Genomic DNA, 25,152 nt, shown 5'->3' on the forward strand with positions numbered 1-25,152 from the left:
TCAGGCGAGTTTGCTGGCCAATCGAGCACAGTTATACTGTTGATTTTAAGCAAGGTATTGGTACTTCTGGCAGTGTGGACAGGTGCCAAGTCCTGCTGGAGAATGACATTTCCAGCTCCAAAAAGCTTGTCAGCAGAGGGAAGCATGAAGTGCCCTAAAATTTCCTGATAGATTGCTGCACTGACTTTGGTCTTGATAAAACACAGTGGACCTACACCAGCAGATGACATGGCTCCCCAAACCATCACTGATTGGGGAAACTTCACTCTAGACTTCAAGCAGCTTGGATTGTCTGTCTCTTCGCTCTTCCTCCAGACTCTAGGACCTTGATTTCCAAGGTCTAGTGTTAAGTATCCACTATCAATGATGGTTTCAGTCCCAACAAACATGATTACTACAGCCAATAATTTGCCTAAGCAGTGGCCAACTTAGCCAGTGATTGGTAGCATGGAAGAGATGTCGTAGTCAGCAATTCAACTTGTGTTCCAGTCTATACAAAACTAGAGAATACAATATCTACATATTCTTTCTCCTAGTGTGCTTCCCCTTGTTGTCATTCTTTATGATGTTACATTGGCTCATTTTCTTCATATTCATTTCCCTACAGTATCATATCCTCTCAGTGGACATCTTGTATATTAAGAGAATTTTACTTAATTAATCATCAAGGATGGATATGGACAGGGACAAGATGGCAGGAAGGATATTACACCTCACCTTAGAGATCCTCTTCCAGCTTACTGGGGAGGTGAGAGATTCTGATGGCATCACTTTACATCATTCTTATCTATGAGAATAACAGATGGGCAGAACTGGAGATGTGAGGACTCTGGAAATGTCTGTACTGAGATTTGTTAATGTTTCTCTACATTACCAGGATTACACAGTAGTGAAGAAGACCTCTAGTGAGCGCTGTCAGGACCTCGTGTCTGAGGGATGGGAAAGACCCCCGAGCCCGATCACAGGGCCTCCACCTCACCCAGTGATAAATGAGAACATCAATGACCGCAAGATCCTAGAAATCACCTACAAGATGATTGAGCTGCTGACTGGAGAGGTGACATTGCTGGGAATGCTGGGACATTATACAGTAATGCTATGAAGGGATCAGGGGATGACGGTATCATTGTATGTGTCAGGTTCCTATAAGGTGTCAGGATGTCGCCGTCTATTTCTCCATGGAGGAGTGGGAGTATTTAGAAGGACACAAAGATCTGTACAAGGACGTCATGATGGAGGTTCCCCAGCCCCTCACATCACCAGGTAATAGAGAGGACTAAATACACATGGCCTATAATTATCTGTATGTAAAGAATGAATTCAGTCCCTGTATGTGTTTCCTCCAGATCTATCCAGTAAGAGGACAACACCAGAGAGATGTCCCCGTCCTCTTCTTCCACAGGACTGTAAACAAGAAGATCCCCATGTTCCTCAGAATCATCAGGTAGATGGAGAGAAGGTGTCAGGAGATCTCCCCTATGATGTGTAGACGGCTGTTAAGATCTTGTGCTCAGTCTTGTTTTATCCCCCAGTATTATATGTTTTATACTTGTGTAATGAGAACGGTGGAGATGGCAGGATTAGAGCTGATCATAGATGTGACTTCTCCATCTGTCTGTGACATTTACAATATTTGTTTCAGGATGAAGATCTGACCCATATTAATACTACAGAGACATATGTGAGGGGGGATGAGTGGTGTAAAGAGGAGATTCCTACATATGGCTACCCAGGTAAGTAGTGACCACTAAATGCAGAGAAGTCACAGATTCTTCTCAGTCACCGGCTGTGGCTACTTTATCAGTCATGTAGTTTGGCCGTATAACAATCGTGTGATCACCATTTTGCCTCTAGAATAGAACATTCTCCTCCATCCGAAAATGTTCAAATGATTTTGTGAAAGCCCTTTTCTATTGAACTTACAACCTGGAGGTTACCCCTGCCCCCTGGGATTATAAGATTCTGACCGTTATTTGTCCAGATCTGTAAAATCCAAATAACAGTGTACATACAGTAGAACGTGCTGACAAGTTAGAAAATCGATTGGAAAAAAAAATATTATGATGGTCCTCTAAGAGAAAGCCGAGGGTAATGATTCTGCTTGCTTCCTAGAATCCTGATTATGGCTGAGCGAATGTGCTCTGTGATACTCGGATATCACTTGATTTATCTGGGCGCTCTGCTGTGCTCTTTACTCGGTGAGCATTAGCCGGTGCTCGATTTCAAAATCAAATCCCCACCCGCATGTATAGCGCCTGTTACACAGCCAAAAAACATGCAGGGATTGCCTGCTGGTCACTGTAATGCTGTAATGCATCTTGGTAGTGGCATTACTCTCATTTCTGGCTATGTGGCTCACCGGGTGGTGAGTGTACTTACAGGACCTGTGGCATCTGACCACAGGTCAGAGAGGAAGGAGGCGGGGCCTCACGTGCTGCTCCTGAAGATGAGTGCAGAATGCTACCGGGGCCAGGAAGAGGGGAGAGAGTCCTGCCAGACACCAGGCAAATAACAGAACACAGGAGGAAGACGGAATCCAAGGCAAGCCGAGGTCTGCGAACCAGAAAGGCAAACGCAGTACACAAAGGACAGGCTAATCAAGAAAAGTCAGGGAAGTAGCAGGAGTCAGAACACCGGAGAAGCAGATACACAGTACAGAATCAAAGGACAAAACCACAACAGGGAACAGAACCGGGTCAAAACCATACAAGCAAGCAAGAACACAGGCACAAGGCACAGGCACACAGGGGTATAACCGACAAAGCAGGTCCCAGAAAGAGGTTATAAAAAGCCCCCGAGAAACCAAAAGGAGGCTATCCGGATTTAACCCTAGATGCTCCAAACAGAATATATCCAACAGACCATGACAAAAAAATTCCGCACTCTTGCTTTATGTTTTCCTTGCTTTGCACCTTCTGCAAAGCTTTTATAAGTGTAGAAGTACATCAACTACACTTTCAAAATATTTACTTTAGTTAAAAAAAATTTCTGGATTCAATTAGTCATCCATACAGTTGAACATGGTTATTGCTACATTACGGTGGTATATAAAACTACAAAAAGTGTTCAAAAATATTTCTGGATTTAATTAGTTATCCATATAGTATTTGGTGCTTTTTGTGACATTTTGGTGATCTATAAGACAATAAAAAAGCTCTTAAAAATGTATCTGATTTAATTAGTCATCCATAAAGCATTAGTTGCTTTCTGTTAAATTTCTATGGTATATAAGACTCCAAAAAAAGTTCCAAAACTTTTTATAGATTCAATGATTCATCCATAAACTGTAAAATGTGGTTCTTGTAACATTATGTTGGTACGTAACACTCCAAAAAAGCATTGAAAAAAATGTCTGAATTCAATTAGTCATCCATACAGTTTAACGTGCTTTGTGTAATATTACGGTGTTTTAACCCCTTCATAACCCCAGCTTTTTCCAATTTTGCGTTTTCGTTTTTCGCTCCCCTCCTTCCTAGAGCCATAACTTTTTTAATTTTTCCATCAATATGACCATGTGAGGGCTTATTTTTTGCCTGACAAGTTCTACTTTTGAACGACGTCATTGGTTTTAGCATGTTGTGTACTAGAAAATGGGAAAAAAATTCCAAGTGTGGTGAAATGTGCAATCCCACACTTGTTTTTTGTTTAGTTTTTTGCTAGGTTCACTAAATGCTAAAACTGACGTGCCATTTTGATTCTCCAGGTCATTATGAGTTCATAGACACCAAACATGTCTAGTTTCTTTTTTATCTAAATGGTAAAAAAATATCCGAAACTTTGCTAAGAAAAAAAACAATTTCCCATACCTGTAGCATCTCCATTTTTTTGTGATGTCGGGTGAGGGCTTATTTTTTGCCTACTGAGCTGACATTTTTAATGATACCATTTTGATGCAGATAAGTTCTTTTGATCGATCAATACTGCATTTTAATACAATGTTGCGGCGACCAAAAAACCTAATTCTGGCATTTCAATTTTTTTTTTCTCGCTACTTCATTTAGCAATTAGGTTAATTCTTTTTTTTAAATTGATCGGGCGATTCTGAATGCAGCGATACCAAATAAGTGTAAGTTTTTTGTTTTTTTATTCATAGTTTTATTTTGAATGGGGCGAAATGTGGGTGATTTAAACTTTTATTTTTTCCATATTTTTAAAACATTTTTTTTCAACTTTTGCGATGCTTCAATAGCCTCTATGGGAGGCTAGAAGCTGGCACAACTCGATCGGCTCTGCTACATAGGAGCGAATCATAGATTGCTCCTACTTAGCTGAATTACTGCATTGCTATGAGCTCCGACCACAGGGTGGCACTCACAGAAATCTGGCATCAACAACAATAGAGGTCTTCAATAGACTTCTGGTTGTCATGCCGACACATCGCTGACCCCCGATCTCGTGACGGGGGTCAGCGATGCGCTCATTTCCAGCCTAATGGCCGGAAGTGCTAGTTAAATGCCGCTGTCAGCATTTGACAGCGGCATTTAACTAGTTAATGGTGGCGGGTGGATCGCGATTCCACCTGTCACTATTGCAGGCACATGTCAGCTGTTCAAAATCGCCGGAGACCACATCAAAGCTGGGGTTCTGACCTCGGATGTACTATCCCGTCCGAGGTTTGAAAGGGGTTAAAAGAAAAAAAAAACTTGGACTGGTACAATTCCCCAAATATGTTTGCTCGAAAAATTTACTTTTTTATCATACACTCCCTGACAGAAGTTGTCGCTTATCCAAGTTTTGTAAATAAAGGCTTAAAACCTGACATTAAATTCATCCATTGGTTGTATAAATTATTATTTTGAAAACTGAAGCCCTCCGAAATGTGGTATAGGTTAAGAAAATAAATTGCCATCAATGCAGAAATATTGATCAGTTATTGGACACAGAATGGTCAGATTTTGACAAGACACGTTTTGTCGCCTGGTCATATAATGCACCTAATCCTAGTTTACATTCTCACCTGTGCTCAGTAAATGATCGGTTAATTAGTGTGTGTGTGTGTGTATAAAAAGAAACCCAGCACCCCAGACCGTCACTTGACCTGCAACTTGAGCTCTGACAACATGGCAAAAAGCCCCCCTGTGACCAAAGCCTGGATTATCAAGAGGCTGAAGACCAGATCCACTGCAGTGGTGGGTGGCACCTTTAATGTGTCTCAGCGTCAAGTATAAAAAAAATTAAAAAATAATTTGAAGAGACTGGAGATGTGTTTGACAAGCCCAGGTCCGGCAGACTCCGCAAGACAACTGCTCAGGAGGAAAGTCATCTCACCTCCCCAGTCATCTCACCTCCTCCACAGAACTATTCCTCCACATACAATCCTTTCTCGCCAGGCACACACGGCCACATCACGACCTATCCAGCTCACACCTTCTAACGCTCTGTCTGCTGCTCCTCATTGCTGGCGACATATCCCCAAATCCTGGCCCTCCTCATCACATCCCCACATTCATTTCTAATCCCCTGCCACGATCCTCTACACGTCCTCGCAACCACAGTAACCTCATACCCATTCATCCTGCCCCCACTCCCCCAATTTCCCTATCTGGAGCACTATGGAACGCACGCTCTGTCTGCAATAAACTTCCATTTATCCATGACCTCTTTATCAATAACAAACTCTCCTTCCTCGGCATCACTGAAACCTGGCTCACCCCTTCTGACATAGCCTCCCCTGCGGCACTCTCTTACGGTGGCTTCCACCTTTCTCACACACCCCGCCCCAGCAGCAAGCATGGCGGAGGAGTTGGTTTTCTCCTGTCAGATAACTGCTCCTTCACCCCAATCCCACTGCCACCCTCTGTTACCCTCCCTTCCTTTGAGGTGCACTCTGTACGCATCTACTCACCCTCCAACCTCCAACTTGCTGTCATCTACCGTCCCCCAGGGCCAGCCACCACCTTCTTTGACCACTTCACCACCTGGCTACTCCATTTCCTCGCCGCTGACATCCCCACTATCATCATGGGCGACTTCAACATCCCCATTGACACTTCCCTCTCAGCTGCCACTAAACTTCTATCTCTCACTTCCTCCTTTGGCCTCACTCAATGGTCTTCTACAGCCACCCACAAAGATGGTCACACACTGGACCTCATTCTCACCCGCCTCTGCTCCCTATCTAACCTCTCAAACTCACCTCTTCCTCTTTCTGACCACAACCTACTTACATTCTCTTCCCTTTCCACTCCTTGTCTACAACCCCCACCCCACAAACTCTCACACCCTCGCAGAAATCTTAAACACCTTGATCTTCACTCACTCTCTGAATCCCTCCTCCCTCTCACAGACATAAGCTCCCTACACAATGCGGATGATGCTGCCGCTCTATATAACACCACAATAGCTGCAGCTTTGGAATCTCTTGCCCCTCTCACACATACCAAAGCTCGCAAAATCAACAGACAACCCTGGCACACCAGCATGACAAAAGAACTGAGGCGAGCTTCCAGAGCTGCTGAGCGCAGATGGAAAAGATCCCACTCCATCGAGCACTTCATCGCATTCAAACAGTCCCTCACTGCTTTCAAAACCATGCTCGCCACAGCAAAACAAACCTACTTCTCATCTCTCATATCCTCCCTGTCTCACAACCCCAAACAGTTATTCAACACCTTCAACTCTCTCCTCCGTCCCCCAGCACCTCCTCCCTCCCCACTCATCTCAGCTGAAGACTTCGCCTCATTTTTCAAGCAGAAAATTGAGAACATCAGAGACAATTTTAGTAAACAACCCCCAGAACCCTTCCTCCCAACTACCCAGCCCTCCACCTCCAAAACCAACTTCTCCACCATTACAGAAGACGGACTCTCCACTCTACTCTCAAGATCGCATCTCACCACCTGTGCACTTGACCCACTTCCATCCCACTTCATCCCAAACCTCACCACAGTCTTCATCCCAACCCTAACCCATCTCTTTAACCTATGACTAACAACTGGCATTTTCCCCTCAAGCTTTAAACATGCCACAATCACACCTATCCTCAAAAAGCCCTCTCTTGACCCATCCTCTGTATCTAGCTATCGCCCTATATCACTTCTCCCCTTTGCCTCAAAACTACTGGAACAACATGTCCATATTGAACTGTCCTCCCATATATCTTCCTGCTCCTTCTTCGACCGCTTTCAATCAGGCTTCCGGTCACACCACTCCACTGAAACTGCCCTAACTAAGGTCACCAATGACCTATTAACCGCCAAGAGCAAGCGACACTACTCTGTCCTCCTCCTCCTGGACCTGTCCTCTGCCTTTGACACAGTGGACCATTCCCTGCTGCTGCAGACCCTCTCATCCCTTGGCATCACAGAATTGGCCCTATCCTGGATCTCATCATACCTAACTGACCGTACATTCAGCGTCTCCCACTCACACACCACCTCCTCACCTCGCCCCCTATCTGTCGGAGTCCCGCAAGGTTCAGTTCTAGGACCCCTGCTCTTCTCCATCTACACCTTTGGCCTGGGACAGCTCATAGAATCTCACGGCTTTCAGTATCATCTCTATGCTGATGACACACAGATCTACATCTCTGGACCAGATATCACCTCCCTACTAACCAGAATCCCTCAATGTCTGTCTGCTATTTCATCCTTCTTCTCCACTAGATTTCTAAAACTTAACATGGACAAAACAGAATTCATCATCTTTCCCCCATCTCACGCGATCTCCCCAACGAACCTATCCATTACAGTAAACGGCTGCCCACTCTCCCCAGTCCCACAAGCCCGCTGTCTTGGGGTAATCCTTGACACTGATCTCTCCTTTAAACCACATATCCAAACCCTTTCCACTTCCTGCCGCCTCCAACTCAAAAATATTTCACGGATCCGCACATTCCTAAACCAAGAATCTGCAAAAACCCTAGTCCATGCCCTCATCATCTCCCGCCTTGACTACTGTAACCTCCTGCTCTGTGGCCTCCCCTCTAACACTCTTGCACCCCTCCAATCTATTCTAAACTCTGCTGCCCGACTAATCCACCTGTCCCCCCGCTATTCCCCGGCCTCTCCCCTCTGTCAATCCCTGCACTGGCTCCCCATCACCCAGAGACTCCAGTACAAAAGCCTAACCATGACATATAAAGCCATCCACAACCTGTCTCCTCCATACATCTGTGACCTCGTCTCCCGGTACTTTCCTGCACGCAACCTCCGATCCTCACAAGATCTCCTTCTCTACTCCCCTATTATCTCCTCTTCCCACAATCGCATACAAGATTTCTCTCGTGCATCCCCCCTACTCTGGAATGCTCTACCACAACATATCAGACTCTCGCCTACCATCGAAACCTTCAAAAAGAACCTGAAGACCCACCTCTTCCGACAAGCCTACAACCTGCAGTAACCACCGATTGACCAAACCGCTGCACGGCCAGCTCTACCCTCACCTACTGTATCCTCACCCATCCCTTGTAGATTGTGAGCCCTCGCGGGCAGGGTCCTCTCTCCTCCTGTACCAGTTGTGACTTGTATTTTTCAAGATTATTGTACTTGTTTTATTATGTATACCCCTCCTCACATGTAAAGCGCCATGGAATAAATGGCGCTATAATAATAAATAATAATAATAATAATAAAGTATGTTGGTTAGAAAATCCAAAGCAAGTCCCTTTTCCACTGCAGCAGAGCTCCAACAGGTCTGGTCACCTCAAGTCCCTGTGTCAACTAGAACAGTTTGTAGGATTCTGTCTCGGAATGGCCTCCATGGTCGAATCAGTGCCCAGAAGCCAGCACTAAACAAAAGGCAAATTAAAAAAAGGTGTGGCATTTGCAAAGTCCCACAGCCTGCTAAATAGATGGACACTGGAAAAGTGACAGAAGGAGGATTTCTCTGATGAATCTTCAGTAGAATTGCACCACAGCAGAAGCAAATACTACACCTACTGACCTACTGAGCCCGTATGGATCCAAAAATACACCCAGAAAACAGTTAAATTTGGTGGTGGAAAGATCATGGTCTGGGGTTACATTCAGTATGGTGGTGTGCAAAACATTTGCAAGGTGGAAGGCAATGTCAATAGCCTAAAATAACAAGAAGTCTTAGCTACCTCTTACCCGTATATACTCGAGTATAAGCCGACCCGAGTATAAGCCGACCCCTTAATTTTGCCACAAAAAATTGGGAAAACTTATTGACTCGAGTATAAGCCTAGGGTAGGAAATGCAGCAGCTACCGGTGAATTTCAAAAATAAAAATAGATGCTCCATACCGTTCATTATTGCCCCATAAGATGCTCCATATAAAGCTGTGCCACATATAATGCTACATACTGTTCATTATTGCCCCATAGATGTGCCATATAAAGCTGTGCCATATAGTGCTCTGTGCTGTTCATTATTGCCCCATAGCTGTGCCATATAGTGCTCTGCACCGTTCATTATTGCCCCATAGCTGCCATATAGTGCTCTGCGCCGTTCATTATTGCCCCATAGCTGTGCCATATAGTGCTCTGCGCCGTTCAGTATTGCCCCATAGCTGCCATATAGTGCTCTGCGCCGTTCATTATTGCCCCATAGCTGCCATATAGTGCTCTGTGCTGTTCATTATTGCCCCATAGCTGCCATATAGTGCTCTGCGCCGTTCATTATTGCCCCATAGCTGCCATATAGTGCTCTGCGCCGTTCAGTATTGCCCCATAGCTGCCATATAGTGCTCTGCACCGTTCATTATTGCCCCATAGCTGCCATATAGTGCTCTGCGCCGTTCAGTATTGCCCCATAGCTGTGCCATAGAAAGCTCTGCCATTGCTGCTGCTGCAATAAAAAAAAAGAACGCCATACTCGCCTCTCTTGCTTGCAGCTCCCAGCGTCCGGTCCCGGCGTCTCTCCGCACTGACTGATCAGGCAGAGGGCGCCGCGCACACTATATGCGTCATCGCGCCCTCTGACCTGCACAGTCAGAGCGGAGAGACGCCGGGAAGATGGAGTGGTGCCGGGAAGATGGAGCGGCGCCCGGCGTGTGGAACAGGGACAGGTGAATATGACATACTTACCTGCTCCCGGCGTCCCGCTCCCTCTGCCTGTCACACGGTCTTCGGTGCCGCAGCCTCTTCCTCTATCAGCGGTCACCGGCACCGCTGATTAGAGAAATAAATATGCGGCTCCACCCCAATGGGAGGTGGAGCCGCGTATTCATTTCTCTAATGAGCTGTCCCACGTGACCGCTGAAGAGGAGAACTGCAGCACCGAAGACCGTGTGACGGGCAGGGGGAGTGCCAGGATCGCCGGGACTAGGTAAGTATGCCTCAGCGTCCTCTCCCCCTCACCCGCCGACCCTGCCACCCACCGTGACTCGAGTATAAGCCTAGAGGGGCACTTTCAGCCCAAAATTTTGGGCTGAAAATCTCGGCTTATACTCGAGTATATACGGTATATTCCAAATCATAAAAGGGGTCAAATTCTGCAGCAGGATGGTGCTCCATCTCATACATCCATCTCTACAACAAAGTTCCTCCAGGCAAAAAAGATCAAGGTGCTCATGGACTGGCCAACCCAGTCACCGGACATGTGAACATCATTGAGCATGTTTGGGGTAGGATGAAAGAGGAAGCTTGGAAGACAAAACCAAAGAATCCAGATGAATTCTGAGAGGCATGTAAGACTGCATTCATTGCTATTCCTCATGACTTCATTATTAAATTGTATGAATCATTGTTGAACCACATGGATGCAGTCCTTCAAGCTCATGGAAGTCACACAAAATATTAAATAGCACCACAACTTCATTCACCAATGTTAGGTAACATATCTTTGTATTTTAAGTTAATTACCGTATATACTCGAGTATAAGCCGAGATTTTCAGCCCATTTTTTGGGGCTGAAAGTCCCCCTCTCGGCTTATACTCGAGTCCTACCTGGGGGTCGGCAGGGGAGGGGGAGCGGGGGCTCTCTAATTATACTCACCTACTGCTGGCGCGGTCCCTGCACGTCCCTGCTTCTTCCAGCGTTGCAGCTTCTTCCTGTACTGAGCGGTCACATGGTACCGCTCATTACAGTAATGAATATGCGACTCCACCTCCCATAGAGGTGGAGCCGCATATTCATTACTGTAATGAGCGGTAACTGTGACCGCTCAATACAGGAAGAACAGGAAGAAGATGCAGCGGTGGAAGAAGCAGGGACGTGCAGGGACCGCACCAGCAGTAGGTGAGTATACGGGGAGCGGAGCGCTGCGCGATATTTACTGCTCCTCGTTCCGGTGCGGCTCCATCATCAGCGTCCTCTGGCAGTGGCGCTCAGGTCAGAGGGCGCGGTGACGTGGTCAGTGCGCGCCCTCTGCTGAACGTCAGTGTTGAAGACGGAGCCGCACCGGAACGAGGAGCAGGTAACTATTGAAAGTGCCGGGGGTCCTGAGCGAAGAGAGGTGAGTGTGATTTTTTTTTTTTTTTTTTTTTTTTAATCGCAGCAAAAGCATATGGGCAAGTGGCTGTACGGAGCATCTTATGGGGCCATAACGCTTGTGCAGCACTATATGGGGCAAGTGACTGTATGGAGCATCTTATGGGGCCATAACACTTGTGCAGCACTATATGGGGCAAGTGCCCATATGGAGCATCTTATGGGGCCATAACGCTTGTGCAGCACTATATGGGGCAAGTGACTGTATGGAGCATCTTATGGGGCCATAACGTTTGTGTGTGCATTATAAGGGGCAAGTGTCTGCATGGAGCATCTTATGGGGCCATGTGCAGCATTATATGGGGCAATTATCTGTATGGAGCATTTTATTGGGCCATAACGTTTGTGCAGCACTATATAGGGCAAATATCTCTATGGAGCATCTTATGGGGCCCTTATTACCCTTTATGCAGGATTATATGGGGCATATTTTAATATGGAGCATCTAATGGGGCCCATCAAACTTTATGGAGCATTATATGGGGCTCCTGATTCAATATGGATATTCAAAAATAGAGTGGAGACTCAAAACAGGCAGTGCAAAGACAAAGGTGGACCTGAGTCACAGAAGCACAAATGACAGACAGGCAAAGAGCAGAGGAAGGAATTGCCTTATATACATGGAGTGCTGGAGGACTTCCTGGTCACGGTCCTCCAGGATCACAGAGCGGAAATACAGAGCGCCTGTAAATCAGAAAGAGGAAGTGCTGGAGTGAGTGGTGCGCACGCACACCCGACGAGAACCAGGGAGCGAAGAAGAATGAAATGACGGATGCGTGCCTGCAGGAGGAAAGCGCCGCAGCGGGTAAGTATGAGCGAAATGAGTGGCCGTGACAATGGGGAGTAGTCATCATGGTGGAGACAGGGAGTGTTGACTGTAGGGAACATGGAACATATGTCAGACTTTATGTACTGCTGCATTTCCCATGACCCTCGTGTTATATTCATTTTGGCCAGAAAAGAGTACTGGTTGTACACCCTGCTAGACCCATGCTACAAGGAGAACTTTGCATCTCTCCTTCCTGAGATGGAGAGGTGTACTAAAATGGTGCTATACGAGAAGGCAGACGGAAAAGATGTTGACAAAAATTCCCATCAGACACTAGCAGCAGTGGGCAGCTTGCCCATCCAAGGAGGCAAGTCGAGGGAGACACACCATGTACAGCAGATGCAGGGGTACACTGTCAAAGACCTGGCCCAATTTCATGACACCCTCCCAGCGTCCAGGCCCTGATGACTGGGTATTTTTGACACGGATGGAAAAGTTTTTAAATAGGGTCAAGCAATAACTGGCTTACAAAACCAGCATACTCCATACTTCCTCTGTGATCTTCAGATATTGGGTCTCAAAGCTGGACACCTGGCATGATCTGTCCCTCTATGCCTTGGAGGTGTTGTGCTTTCCTGCGCTAGCATCTTGTCTGAGCGAGTTCTTAGTGCCGCTGGGGGATCTTAATAGACTGGCACTTTCACCTGTCAACAGAAACTGCTGACATTCTCACGCTGATAAAAATGAACAAAGCCAGGATTAGACCTGGCTTTTTCGCACCACCAGATGACAGCAATACTACAACTACACTTTGTTCACGATATTTGAATAAGGTAGTACAGTTGGTGCCTTGAAGTGTGTATGAATGACCCTGTTTGTAATTTATAGCTTTATGAGTTTACAAGTACCACTGCATGACAATTTGAACCGAATGTGTATGAGGACCTCCCTTATGTCTAAAATAGGGTGTATCTGAGTCCTTAGTTTTTGGCGCTTCTTGCTTTCTTCATAAATTACACTGAAATTTCCAATTTTGAATTAAAAAAATCGATTTCGGTTTACTTTTGTAAGGATTGTACTCACTCAGATGTGTAGGAGGAAACAGGACGCACATTCTCTTTAATGTCCATGTGGGTTTATTTACTCCATAAACCACCAAGGCAGCAACATAAAGGTAAACAGTCCGTACATCAGGCCGACACCGCATTAATGTCCATAGAAGAGCTCTGCTCTCTCAGGCCTGAAGGCACACAGGTAACCCACACGATACCCCAGGAGCATCCGGATATTCTCAAGACTCTCCATGGATCCGACAACAAGGAATGGAACCATCCCATCTTCACCCACAACCTGGGCCTTGTCATCACCCAGAACCCTCAGTCTCTTCACACCAGATCTATTTACATTCTCCTGCATCACTCGCCCAAGCCTTCTGATGACTTTTCCCACCAAATTTCTGGGTACCAGAATGATGTCTTCCACCAAGCCGGGCCCGATTTTTGAGCTTCTCTCGCTAGCTCCAGACGTCGAGCTTCTTCCTCATTCTTCAACGTGATCATTTGTTTTGTGCGGAGGCATTGTAGATGCATCTCTCTCAGGACAGCCACCCGCTTCACTGTGACTTCCCTAGTCGACAGTATGACCAGTTGATGAGTCTCAGTGCCCCCTCAGCGCCCAGTGCACCCTACATGCTTCAACCGCCTTTCTAAAAACCTCATGCACCTCCTCACTGGCGCACGTTTCTTGCATGTCTTTGGGTACATCTATTACACACTTGAAAACCGAGGTCTCACCTTCTTGGCCATATTGTTGGACCTCCTCATCCTTAGCGTCAGCGCAGTTTTCCAAGACCTCGACGTCCTTTGTATGGCCATCTGCGTGGCACTTCCCCTGCTGGATTTCTTCCTCCATGGAGGCCCCTTCTTTGGTCAGCCTCTTCAGCTCACTCTCCTTTATTGCGATCAGATCGGGAGAGCACAATAGTTCGATTTCCCGGTCATCCGTGGATTTCTGGAGCTGGGGATTAGTCTCCTTTATTTTGAGCTCCTCTACCAGGCAGCGACGCTCATCCTCTCTCTGGAGATGCTCCTGCTGATGCTTCTCTTGGGCCTCTCGGAACACCTTCATATCTTTCAATATGGCCTTCATGTTTTGACACGCTGATAGGTGACCTCTGAGCTCAGAGACTTCCTTCTCCAGGTCACCCACTCTGTGCTCAATTGCTTGCCTCAGGACCCTTTCTCGCTCGACTGTTTCTTTAAGCAGCTCTATGTTATGGTCCTGCTCTCTTTTGGCTAGCCCATGTCGCACCACCAGTTCTTTAATTAGACTTTCCAATAGGGTCTGTTGCCCACCCACACTCTGCCTCTTCAGGGTTCCACCTGTTTCTGCACCCACATCTATGGTCTCTGCAGTGTTCTCTATCTGTTTACTCTTAGGTACCTCTTGACTCTTGGTAACTTCAGAGTTCTCCATCTCTTCAGCATCAGGTACTCTGGAGCCTTCATCATGCTGAGCCACTTCACCCTTTCTGGGCATTGCAGATGTGGGTCTACTACAGGACTGTTCTAACCCCAACCCATCACCAACTACCTCAGTGCTAGGGTTTGTCAGAGATAAAGTGACCTCATCAAGGACAATAACGTGATCTGCACCTCACCCTGTCTCTTCCTGGAACAGCAATTCCTCACTTAAACAGGTATCAGACCCACACTTTCTTCCGGTCACCCGTAACTCTGGACTATTGACCTTAGGTGGCGCTACCTCCTCCTCTGAGCAACCCCACACTTCGTCACCTTCCCATACGTCTTCAAAGATCACAAAGTCCCAGCCCCTCTCAAAGGGGTAGAACAAGTTTGGTGTTATACCGCCATCTTGGCACTCTACACTTTTGGACATATCAACGATCACTCTGTCCACAGTATAGTCCACATTGACCCCGTGGATGCAGCGAACCTTGACCTTTTTCTTGGCTAGACAGAACAAGAGGAGTTCCCATCTGTCACCTGACTCTGAGTCCAGCAGTCCAGATACTCCTTCACGGTGTAACATAACAGTACACACCTGTGGCCTGTCATCAAATGGGAAGTCTATGCCGCACTCAGAATATGCAAAACACAAACACTGCTGTTCCCAAGACATGTCTACTGAGGTAACCAGTGCCGCCCGTTTTGAAATCTCCACCCCTTTTTGGGCCGCTATCCGCTTTTGGGTCACCACCCCCTTGTGAGCTATTTTCTCTTTTAGGGACTCCGCCCCTTGTTGGGCCACCACCCCTTTGTGGGCTATTTTCTACTTTAGGGCCACCATACCCCTTTAGAGACTCCACCCCCTTCTGGGCAACTACCCTCTTTTGGGATGACGCCCCATTTTTGGGATGCCTGGCCCTTTTTTGGCCAACCATAATTATTTGGGTCACCGCTCCATTTTTGGGACTACACCCCCTTTTAGGACACCACCCACTCTGGAGTACTCCCCGTGGACTTCCCAACGGTACTCTCAGGCCCCAACAGTTCCACAATATATGTATATTTAGGTCGGCACTGGACCTTTAAGAGTCTGCACGACCTGGTCCAGCAATGTCTTTTTCGACACCTCACCAGTTCCTACTGGTGCTACCACAGCTCCCGCTGCAGACACAAACCACCGGCACCTCCGGCTGCCGATCACAAGCCGCTGCCACGCAACTCCGGCTGCTTCAGAACCTCTTGCTGCAACTGCACTGCACGTAACCACCACAGACTTCGTGGACCCGCCGATCCACAGCAAACTTTGTAACCCGGCCGAGTTACCGCCAGACACCTTCAGTCTTCGTGGCCCCGCCGAGCCACAGCAAGTTGATCAGAGAAGAAAAAAACACATGGACCCACCAGTCCACTGCAAACATCTGCACACGTGCTTTATAAGAAACACAGTCTCTCACTGACCCCGGTCAGCACAACACGGACTCCTGTCCATTACCCGTTGGTGTCGGCCACACAGGTTCCCTCTTCTCCTCAGAGGTATCCCACAAACAGCAGTTCTCATTGACCCCGATCAGTATTACTCACAGTTGTCAAGACCATCCACTCTTCTGGCTTAGACCAGCCAGCACTGCAGCATGTGCTCCTTGGATCGTTTGCCCACATTCTCCACCAATTGTAAGGATTGTACTCAGATGCGTAGGAGGAAACGGGACGCACATTCTCTTTAATGTCCATGTGGGTTTATTTGCTCCATAAACCACCAAGGCAGCAACATAAAGGTAAACAGTCCGTACATCAGGCCGACACCGCATTAATGTCCATAGAAGAGCTCTGCTCTCTCAGGCCTGAAGGCACACAGGCTGTGCAATGTCCAGCACTCAGGCTCTCTCTTAATACACAGACCACTCTGTACTGTCCAGCATGGACACATGGAAGTCTGTCCACACTGGCTGACTCCCAAACACTCACTAACATGTGCCAAACACACCTCCATTAGGTAACCTGAAAGCACACCCATTGGACTGTCACGTGATCATGACATCATTGCAGGTCCTCAAACTCCTGCAGGGAAAAGGGTACAGTGAGCAGCACCCCCACTCAGAGGTGAGGTATGTAGGTAGTCAGACCCTCCCATCTCTCATAGCTACCCGCAACCCGGATCCAGGTGCACTAAATGACATCTTTAGTGCTCGCGTGTACTTCGGGTTGCATCAAAGGGAACATCCATCCCTGTGACACATACCTCCCATTAACCACGCGACCACCAGTCACACCACACTTTAATTGATCATTTTTTAATGAATACTTTTTATGTGCAAGTCATTATACAGTAAAAGTACTTTTTTCCCTGTAAACTCTTATCTATTCTCGAATGACCTGTTTGAGTCCCTGTTAGACAGCCACAAAATGTGTGAGGATTACCAAGCCACATACTCTAATTACTACAGAGAAGTTTCACCATTAGTTACTTCTGTTTTACTGATGAGGACTGTTGAGTTTGATCATGTCAGTAGATGTTCTTTTCTATACTCTGTTTTTGACTACATTAGTTAGTTCCCAAAATACTTTGATTTAACCACAGCCAGTTTTATCTTCCTATTCAGGGCTCATATTTCAAATTTGACATGTCACTTTATGTGGTGATATCTTTGGAATTCATCAAAAAGGGTAATAGGAAACAGAAGGACCTTACAAATTTATTTTACAACCTCTCTTGAATCCAACAATACCCTATATACGGTAGTAATCCACTGTCTGGGCACATGGCGGGGTTAAGACGAGAAGGAGCACCATTTAGCTATTTGAATGTAAATCTTGCTGGAATAGTTTGGAGACACAATATATTGGGGGCGCTGTTCGTGGTCACCTGGCAGCTCAAATATGGCTACTACGAACAAGCTTGGAGCGATCTACTCTGTTTTCCATATCCCAGGGATTGCCTTGCTCATCATCCTTTAACCCCTTATCGACCAGAGGTATTTTTGGTTTTGCATTTCGTTTTTTGCTCTTCCCAGAGCCATAACTTTCTTATTTTTTTTTTTTGTCAAAATGGCTATGTGAGAGCTTGTTTTTTGCAGGTCGAGTTGTGCTTTTGAACGACACCATTGTTTTTAACCATGTCTCGTACTCAAAAACAGGGAAAAAAATTCCAAGTGCGGTGGAATTGTCAAAAAAAAGTGCAATCCCACACTTGTTTTTTGTTTTTGCTTTTTTATTAGGTTCAGTAAATGCTACAACTGACTTGCCATTATGATTCTCCAGGTCAATACTTGTTCATAGGCACCAAATATGTCTAGGTGGTGAAAAAAATTCCAAACTTTATTTAAAAAAAATAATTTAAAAATTGTGCCATTTTACGATACTAGTAGTGTTTCCAATTTTCGGGATCTCGGGTTGGGTGAGGGTTTATTTTTCGCGTGCCGAGCTGATGTTTATAATTATATCATTTTGGTGCAGATACGACCTTTTAATCTCCCGTTACTGCATTTTAATGGAATGTCGCAGCGACCAAAAAAAAAATATAATTCTGGTGTTTTGACTTTTTTTTTTCTTGCTACGCTGTTTAACGATGAGTTTAATCCTTTTTTTTTTTTTTATTGATGGATCTGGCGATTCTGAATACGGTTATACCAAATATGTGTACAGTATGTTTGATTTTTTTTTTAAATTATTTTATTTTGAATGTGGCGAAAGGTGGGTAATTTGAACTCATATATATATTTTTTTTTAAATGAAAACTTTTTTTTTTTTTACTTTTGGCATGCTTCAATAGTCTTCATTGGAGACTAAAAGCTGCCATATCTCGATCAGCTCTGTTACATACAGGCGATGATCAGATCACCTGTATGTAGCAGAATTACTCACTTGGTATGAGCGCCTACCACTGGGTGGCACTCATAGCAATCCAGCAGTGACCAACCTAGAGGTCTCCAGGAGAGTTCTAGTAGTAATGCCAATGCATCGGTGACCTGCCATCACATTACAGGGTCACCGGTGGGCGAGATTTCTGGCCATGATTACTGGAAGAGCATGTTAAATGCCGCTGTCAGCGTTTGACAGTGGCATTTAACGGGTTATTAGCTTCAGGTGGATCGCGATCCCAACCGCGGCTGTTCTGGGCATATGGCAGCTGTTCAAAACAGCTGACATATGAGTGGAAAGATGTGGGCTCACCGCCAGTGCCCTCATCAAAGGTAGAGTGCTCAACATCGGCGTACTGTTATGCCCGATGTCGGAAAGAGGTTAAAAGATACATGTGGATTTGGACTTGCATAGAGACCCCTAGGCTTGGGCCACGTTGTTACCTGCTGTTCTGTTGTGAGAGATGGGAAGAAGAATAGTTAGGTTGCCGGGTCAGAACCAGGAAGGTGGAGAAAATACCAAATCAGAAGATGCAAGAGTAGTCAGTAAAGTGGCTAGGGTCACAACAGGTAACGAATTCAGAGGTCAGGAGCTGAGAACAGAGAACTGAACCAGAGTAGAGTAAGCTTGTATCTGGCACCTTCCGGCAGAGCTGATATTGCTGGATTGGTTTTTAGAAGCCATGTTGCTTTTCAAAAGATTTTGAACCACTAATAATGTGGAAATCTGTTTTTCCACTGACAGATGATGGACCTGAGTGGGGATTTTTTTTTCAAATGAGTATAGTTTTAATTGGTATTATTTTTGCCTGCAATACAGTTTGGTGGCTTTTTATTCGAGCACCACAATCTACTCATGCATATTATGAGGTTTTCGATTATCCTATGAACTGTCATTGTCTTGGTAAATCAATATTTTTGCATAACTTGCTATTTTTAATGTCAGTTTAAGTAGAAATATTCAAAAATATAAGTTAAGGATATTTTATTAAAAATAACTGATTTTATTCTTGGCAGATGACTGTACCAGGAGAACAGAGGGACAGCTGATATCTTCAATTTTTAAATCAGATGCTCTTGAGATTCCACAGGATACAAATAAAGGGACTACCATTACTCCAAATACACCATCATCCCTTCACAGCGATGATCTCTCATCTGATGCTTTCAAACATGTCCTGTCTTCTGATTCACTACAGACTACTAAGGAATATCAAAGTCACAAAATAAGCATTCAAAAACGAACTGCTCATAAAGCAAAAAAATCATTTTCAGGTTTAGAATATGGAAATCCTTTTCCTTTCGAAAAATCTTTACTGAAACATCAAAACATTCACTCAGTAAAGAATAACTATTCTTGTTCCAAGTGTGGGAAATGTTTTAACAAGAAATCAAATCTTGTTAGTCACCAGAGAACACCCACAGGGGAGAAGCCATTTTCACGTTCAGAATGTGGGAAATGTTTTACAAATACATCACATCTTAGCGCACATCAGAGAACTCACACAGGGGAGAAGCCTTTTCCCTGTTCAGAATGTGGGAAACGTTTTAAAAATACATCACGTCTTAGCACACATCAGAGAACTCACACAGGGGAGAAGCCTTTTTTATGTTCAGAATGTGGGAAATGTTTTACAGAGAAATCAAGTCTGGTCAAACATCTTAGAATTCACACAGGGGAGAAGCCTTTTTCCTGTTCAGAATGTGGGAAATGTTTTCAAAATGCATCAAATCTTAGCGAACATGAGAGAACTCACACAGGGGAGAAGCCTTTTTCCTGTTCAGAATGTGGGAAATGTTTTACAAAGAAATCAGGTCTTGTCAAACATCAGAGAACTCACACAGGGGAGAAGCTATTTTCATGTTCAGAATGTGGGAAATGTTTTACAGAGAAATCAAGTGTTGTCAGACATCAGAGAACTCACACAGGGGAAAAGCTATTTTCATGTTCAGAATGTTGGAAATGTTTTACAAGTACATCATATCTTAGTGCACACCAGAGAACTCACACAGGGGAAAAGCCTTTTTCATGTTCAGAATGTGGGAAATATTTTACAGAGAAATCAAGTCTTGTCAAACATCAGAGAACTCACACAGGGGAGAAGCTATACTCATGTTCAGAATGTGGGAAATGTTTTACAAATACATCACATCTTAGCGCACATCAGAGAACTCACACAGGGGAGAAGCCCTTTTCGTGTTCAGAATGTGGGAAATGTTTTGCAGAGAAATCAAGTCTTGTCAAACATCGGAGAACTCACACAGGGGAGAAGCCATTTTCATGTTCACAATGTGAGAAATATTTTACAAGGAAATCAAGTCTTATCACACATCAGAGAAGTCACACAGGGGAAAAGCTATTTTCATGTTCAGAATGAGGAAAATATTTCGTGAAGAAATCATCTTTTCTTAGTGACCAGAAAAGTCTCTTGGGGGACAAGCCTTTTTTATATTTTTAATGTGATAACTTTTTTTTGCTGGAAAATCAACTCTTAATAGACATCAGAGCAGTCACATAGAGGAGAAGCTTTTAATCATGTTCATTATGTTGGAATTGATTTACCCAACAACAACCCTTTGTCATTACCCATGTTTGGCCTCGTTAAAATAAAAACACTCATCTCGGCTTCCGTGCCGGTGCCATTCCAGTGATGTCGGGACTTGCATTCCCGAGGCTCATGTGAGGTTGTTGCATCACATGAGCCCTGCTCCCAATCAGTGCCAGCTTTACTGTGTCCCCCCTCCCCCCCCCTTGGATGTATGGAATATCAACTGGAAGGCAGGGCTGCAGCTGTTCTCTGACTTTGTGATGTTTGATTTGTGTAAAGGTGGGGATGGTGACACCAGTGCTGATTGGGGGCACGCTTCACATAATGTAACAACGTTACATCAACCCCAGGAATGCAAGTGCTGACGCCGCTGGAAAATGCCAGACAGAGAGAATCCATTATCATACCTGTAGCGTGAAAAATGAATTACTGGAAAATCATATTTTATTGACCGTCAAAAATAACTCCGAAGGGGAGAAACAATATGTTATTGACAAATTGTACAAAAAGATATAACAGACAATCATATAATTAAATAAGAAAGGGAAATTACTTTGCAACTTACCATAGTTTTTTGACTATAAGACATTGTCATAGGAAACCTTCAAATCCATAAAGCAATACCTGCCTATAAGCCCCAAATCGGTAGTGCTCAGATTGCTGACTCCAGCCATGTCATGTTTACTATCTATATGGAAGGGTAAAATCGCAATAAAAAGCATAGCGGAGATCTTGAACTTCTGCGGTCTTCTAGAGTGATGCTATTTTTATTGTTGGTAATTATATAAAATCCTGAAGGATTGAGAACATCCCATTACCCGGCCCACGTGAGGTCATCAAGGAGGGGTGTCTGGGTGTAACTTAGGTGCTGATAAAAGGTCAAGGTTAATTAAGATCTGGGTTCATGCAGAAAGATATATATCCGTGTATGCATAATCCCCTTCACTGGACATTCCCAATCAAAATGCTCTCCTTCCCTAAGCCATCATCTCTGTGATAACCATAGTAAGTTTCCTGCTTTAATCTTGTTTATTTCATGCACTGCATATGCTGTATTGTTTGTCCCCTTTGTAAAATCTTTTGTATATATTTTTTTTTTTATAAACACTGCCTATCGTTCTGGATTAAACATAAAATGTAATAGTTCTGTTCCTTTTATTCTGTAAGCCGCACCCTGAAGCCATATGCTACCAGAAATTAGGCATCCAGTCAGCCTGTATAAATAACTGTTGGCAGCAACTAGTTCTTGGTTTAGCATGGAGTTAGCAGTGACCGTACCCGGGGTATATATACAGTCCATGCATTGAAATCAGGGGTGTATATACCATACACTTATTGTTATTTTCCCAATAACAGTCCTATTAGTGGAAACAGCCTGAGGCCTGCTCTGTTAATCGTCTGTCAATTGTGTAATTGTTCAGAAGATGGGGGCAGCAGAGCACTGTTTTTGACAAAAAGATAACTGCGCAACCTCCGAGGCGGTGATCTTTGACAATTGGTGGTTGTGGTGGGATTCTGTGTGATCTCTCCGGTTCCTTGACAATTGTTGGCAGCGGTGGGGTTCAGCATGACCCCCCTGGGCGTGATCTTTAACACACACACTTTTAGCAAGAAAAATATCTTGCTAATAAGTGAGTGCGTCTTATAGTTTGGAGGAAGCTTCCTGTTACAGATGAGAATGCTGAGGCAGTGCAAAGAAACAAAAAAGTCAACTTACCTTTCAGGGTATTAAGCATGGAATACTTTGCAAGAAATAAGCCAGAGTAGCTTCAGCACGAACACCAAAAGTGGGAAAAATTCAGGGAGGAAGCTTGTACATTGTTTGTAAAACTTAGCTTTTAATTAGCCATATAAAATATGCTCCAGACAAACTTGATGGCAATATGACAGTGCAACAAGAAGGTTTCAGACCTACGTGTTTTGCCAAAAGGCTTAATCATGGTCTTCTTGCTGTCTGAACAATTAGGCAGTTAAGTAACTGAAAGTCAAGTGATAGGCGTTGCCATACACATGTGTGGTATCCAATTAGGGAATATCAAATACCATACAAAAATAAAACAGTGCTCATACAAAATAGAAATACAAATGAATTATTAAGCAAAGCATAGCAAGTAATGACAAACCCATTTGCATATAAAAATATTGTTAATATTGAAGAATAAGATCTTGTATTAAAAGAAACCCATCTGGTTTCTAGCATAAATATCCAAAAAGATTCTGTATTAAATAGTTTACGTTTATGGTCTCCCCCACGTATGGGTTCATACACTTTTTCGATCACTGAAAATCTTAAACTAGAGACATCTCTACTATGGATCCTAGAAATAATGTTTAGACATCTGGAAGACATCCTTGAAGAAGGGACTTAAAATGATTCTCCTCCGACTGTACGCAAGGAAGGAATTGGGTATCAGTAAGGAGGTTGACCACTTCAGTTTGTAGGACACTGCATTAATTTGATGACTTCAAAGGGACCAATGAAGCGAGTAAATAACTTGTAGAATGGGATTTTAAGACAAATGTACTTACAGGACAACCACACCTTATGTCCAGGACAATAGCAAGGTGAATCCAATCGTCTTTAATACACATGTTTATTCATACGCAGTCTCCCCAGAGTCACCTTAATGTCAAACCATATCAGCAAGAAATCCCCATTAAGATCATCGGCGGCATGAACACCAGAAGCCGCCGATACCTGAAGAGGAATTCCTGGATGTTGCCCAAAAACAATAGTGATGACACAGCATTTGATCTTAATTATCCAGACATCTATTTTCAGTAGGCCAGGAGACATAGGCTATTGTCTGAACGTGGACTATTGAATTTGTGTTTTTCTTTAGTTGTTCGACACATGGACTATTGTCATATGAATCTGAATGTTGACTCTAGAATTGATGATTGTGAAATTGCTGAATGGGTGCCGTTAACCCCTTATATCAGCTCCTGCAGGTTATTGTCTGCTATCTTTGCAAGCAAGGGAGGCAGGGTCATTGAACAATCGATGTTTGCTATTATGTTCATTGCTCATTGTACCAGATCATGCAGTTTGTTAAACTGCAAAACAGAGGACAAACTATGCAGATTGATTAAATATTCAAACATTGAGAGATGAGCCCCTGCCACAATTCACCCAATCCTGTGGAAAAATGCCTGAATAAGAGCTGTGAACTATAAAACGGATCTGCCTCTTTATCAGAGTTACTTTGCAAAACCACAACCAGGAACACAATACAGGACATCTGCCAAGCTCCACCATGGCTCCATCAAAAGGAACAAATATTTGACATTGTACAGGATGCCAGCTTAAGGACCATAGCCCTAGCTGTAAGAATACAGATCTGCTCCACTGATCATCACTGAACCCATGGTACCTTTGGGAAAGCTAGGATTGGTTTCCACCCTTCACCTTGCCCCACGGAGATGTACGGAGAAGCCAGGTTGTGACCCTTCAGTCATATGCCTCAATGGACTGTCAGCTTCCTAAGCTTGTCCTTGCCTCCTCTCTGTGGCTGCCTGACAAAAGTGGGGGTAGTCGGCCCTGAAAGCTCCAAAGTTGCATCTGCTCTAAACCCAGCGAGTCAGCGGAGGGTGAAACTTTGTAATTTTGCACCATCATGTTACTGTCTGTTGGTTCAATAAATTATTGCTACACTGTTTTTCTATCATCCTGTGTTGCCTGAGTGGTATTTTGCCCATGGCATGGGAAAGGAGTTTGGCTGTTCAGTGGGATGAGCCCAGGTCCATGTGGTCTTTTTTAAGGCAGCCGGGCTAGCGGACGATAGCAACTGCAAACCCTCGTGTCTCTACAACAATGGAGAACTCGCAAAAAACTCACTTATGTGGTTGTTATAGGAGAACTCTGCTCAAGGTAAGAGTTTGACCCAATTGTCATGATATGCGTTAGTGAAGTGCCTCAAGAGGTTTGCCAGTATCTGGTTAACTCTCTACACCTGTCCATTAGATTGAGGATGGTATGCAAATGAGAAATTTAAGACAAGGTTTAGAAGTTTACACAAAGCCCACCAAACTTTGTATTTGGTGGTTTTTATCAGAGTTACTTTGCAAAACCACAACCAGGAACAACTGGCCACCTTAGTCAGAAATGATGTG

General features: G+C 44.6%; 1 protein-coding gene across 1 annotated transcript; it reads left to right on the top strand.

Moving 5' to 3' along the window:
- Positions 1-545: 545 nt before the first annotated feature.
- LOC138663136 (oocyte zinc finger protein XlCOF22-like) lies at positions 546-22,182 on the top strand. Its single transcript, XM_069749274.1, has 6 exons — positions 546-748; positions 878-1,057; positions 1,140-1,263; positions 1,347-1,444; positions 1,643-1,733; positions 19,508-22,182. The coding sequence occupies exons 1-6, from the start codon at positions 671-673 to the stop codon at positions 20,866-20,868; spliced, it is 1,932 nt and encodes a 643-aa protein (XP_069605375.1). The 5' UTR covers positions 546-670; the 3' UTR covers positions 20,869-22,182.
- The last annotated feature ends 2,970 nt before the right edge of the window (positions 22,183-25,152 follow it).

The sequence above is a fragment of the Ranitomeya imitator genome, chromosome 2 (assembly GCF_032444005.1).
Source record: "Ranitomeya imitator isolate aRanImi1 chromosome 2, aRanImi1.pri, whole genome shotgun sequence".
In the NCBI taxonomy this organism is placed as follows: Eukaryota; Metazoa; Chordata; class Amphibia; order Anura; family Dendrobatidae; genus Ranitomeya; species Ranitomeya imitator.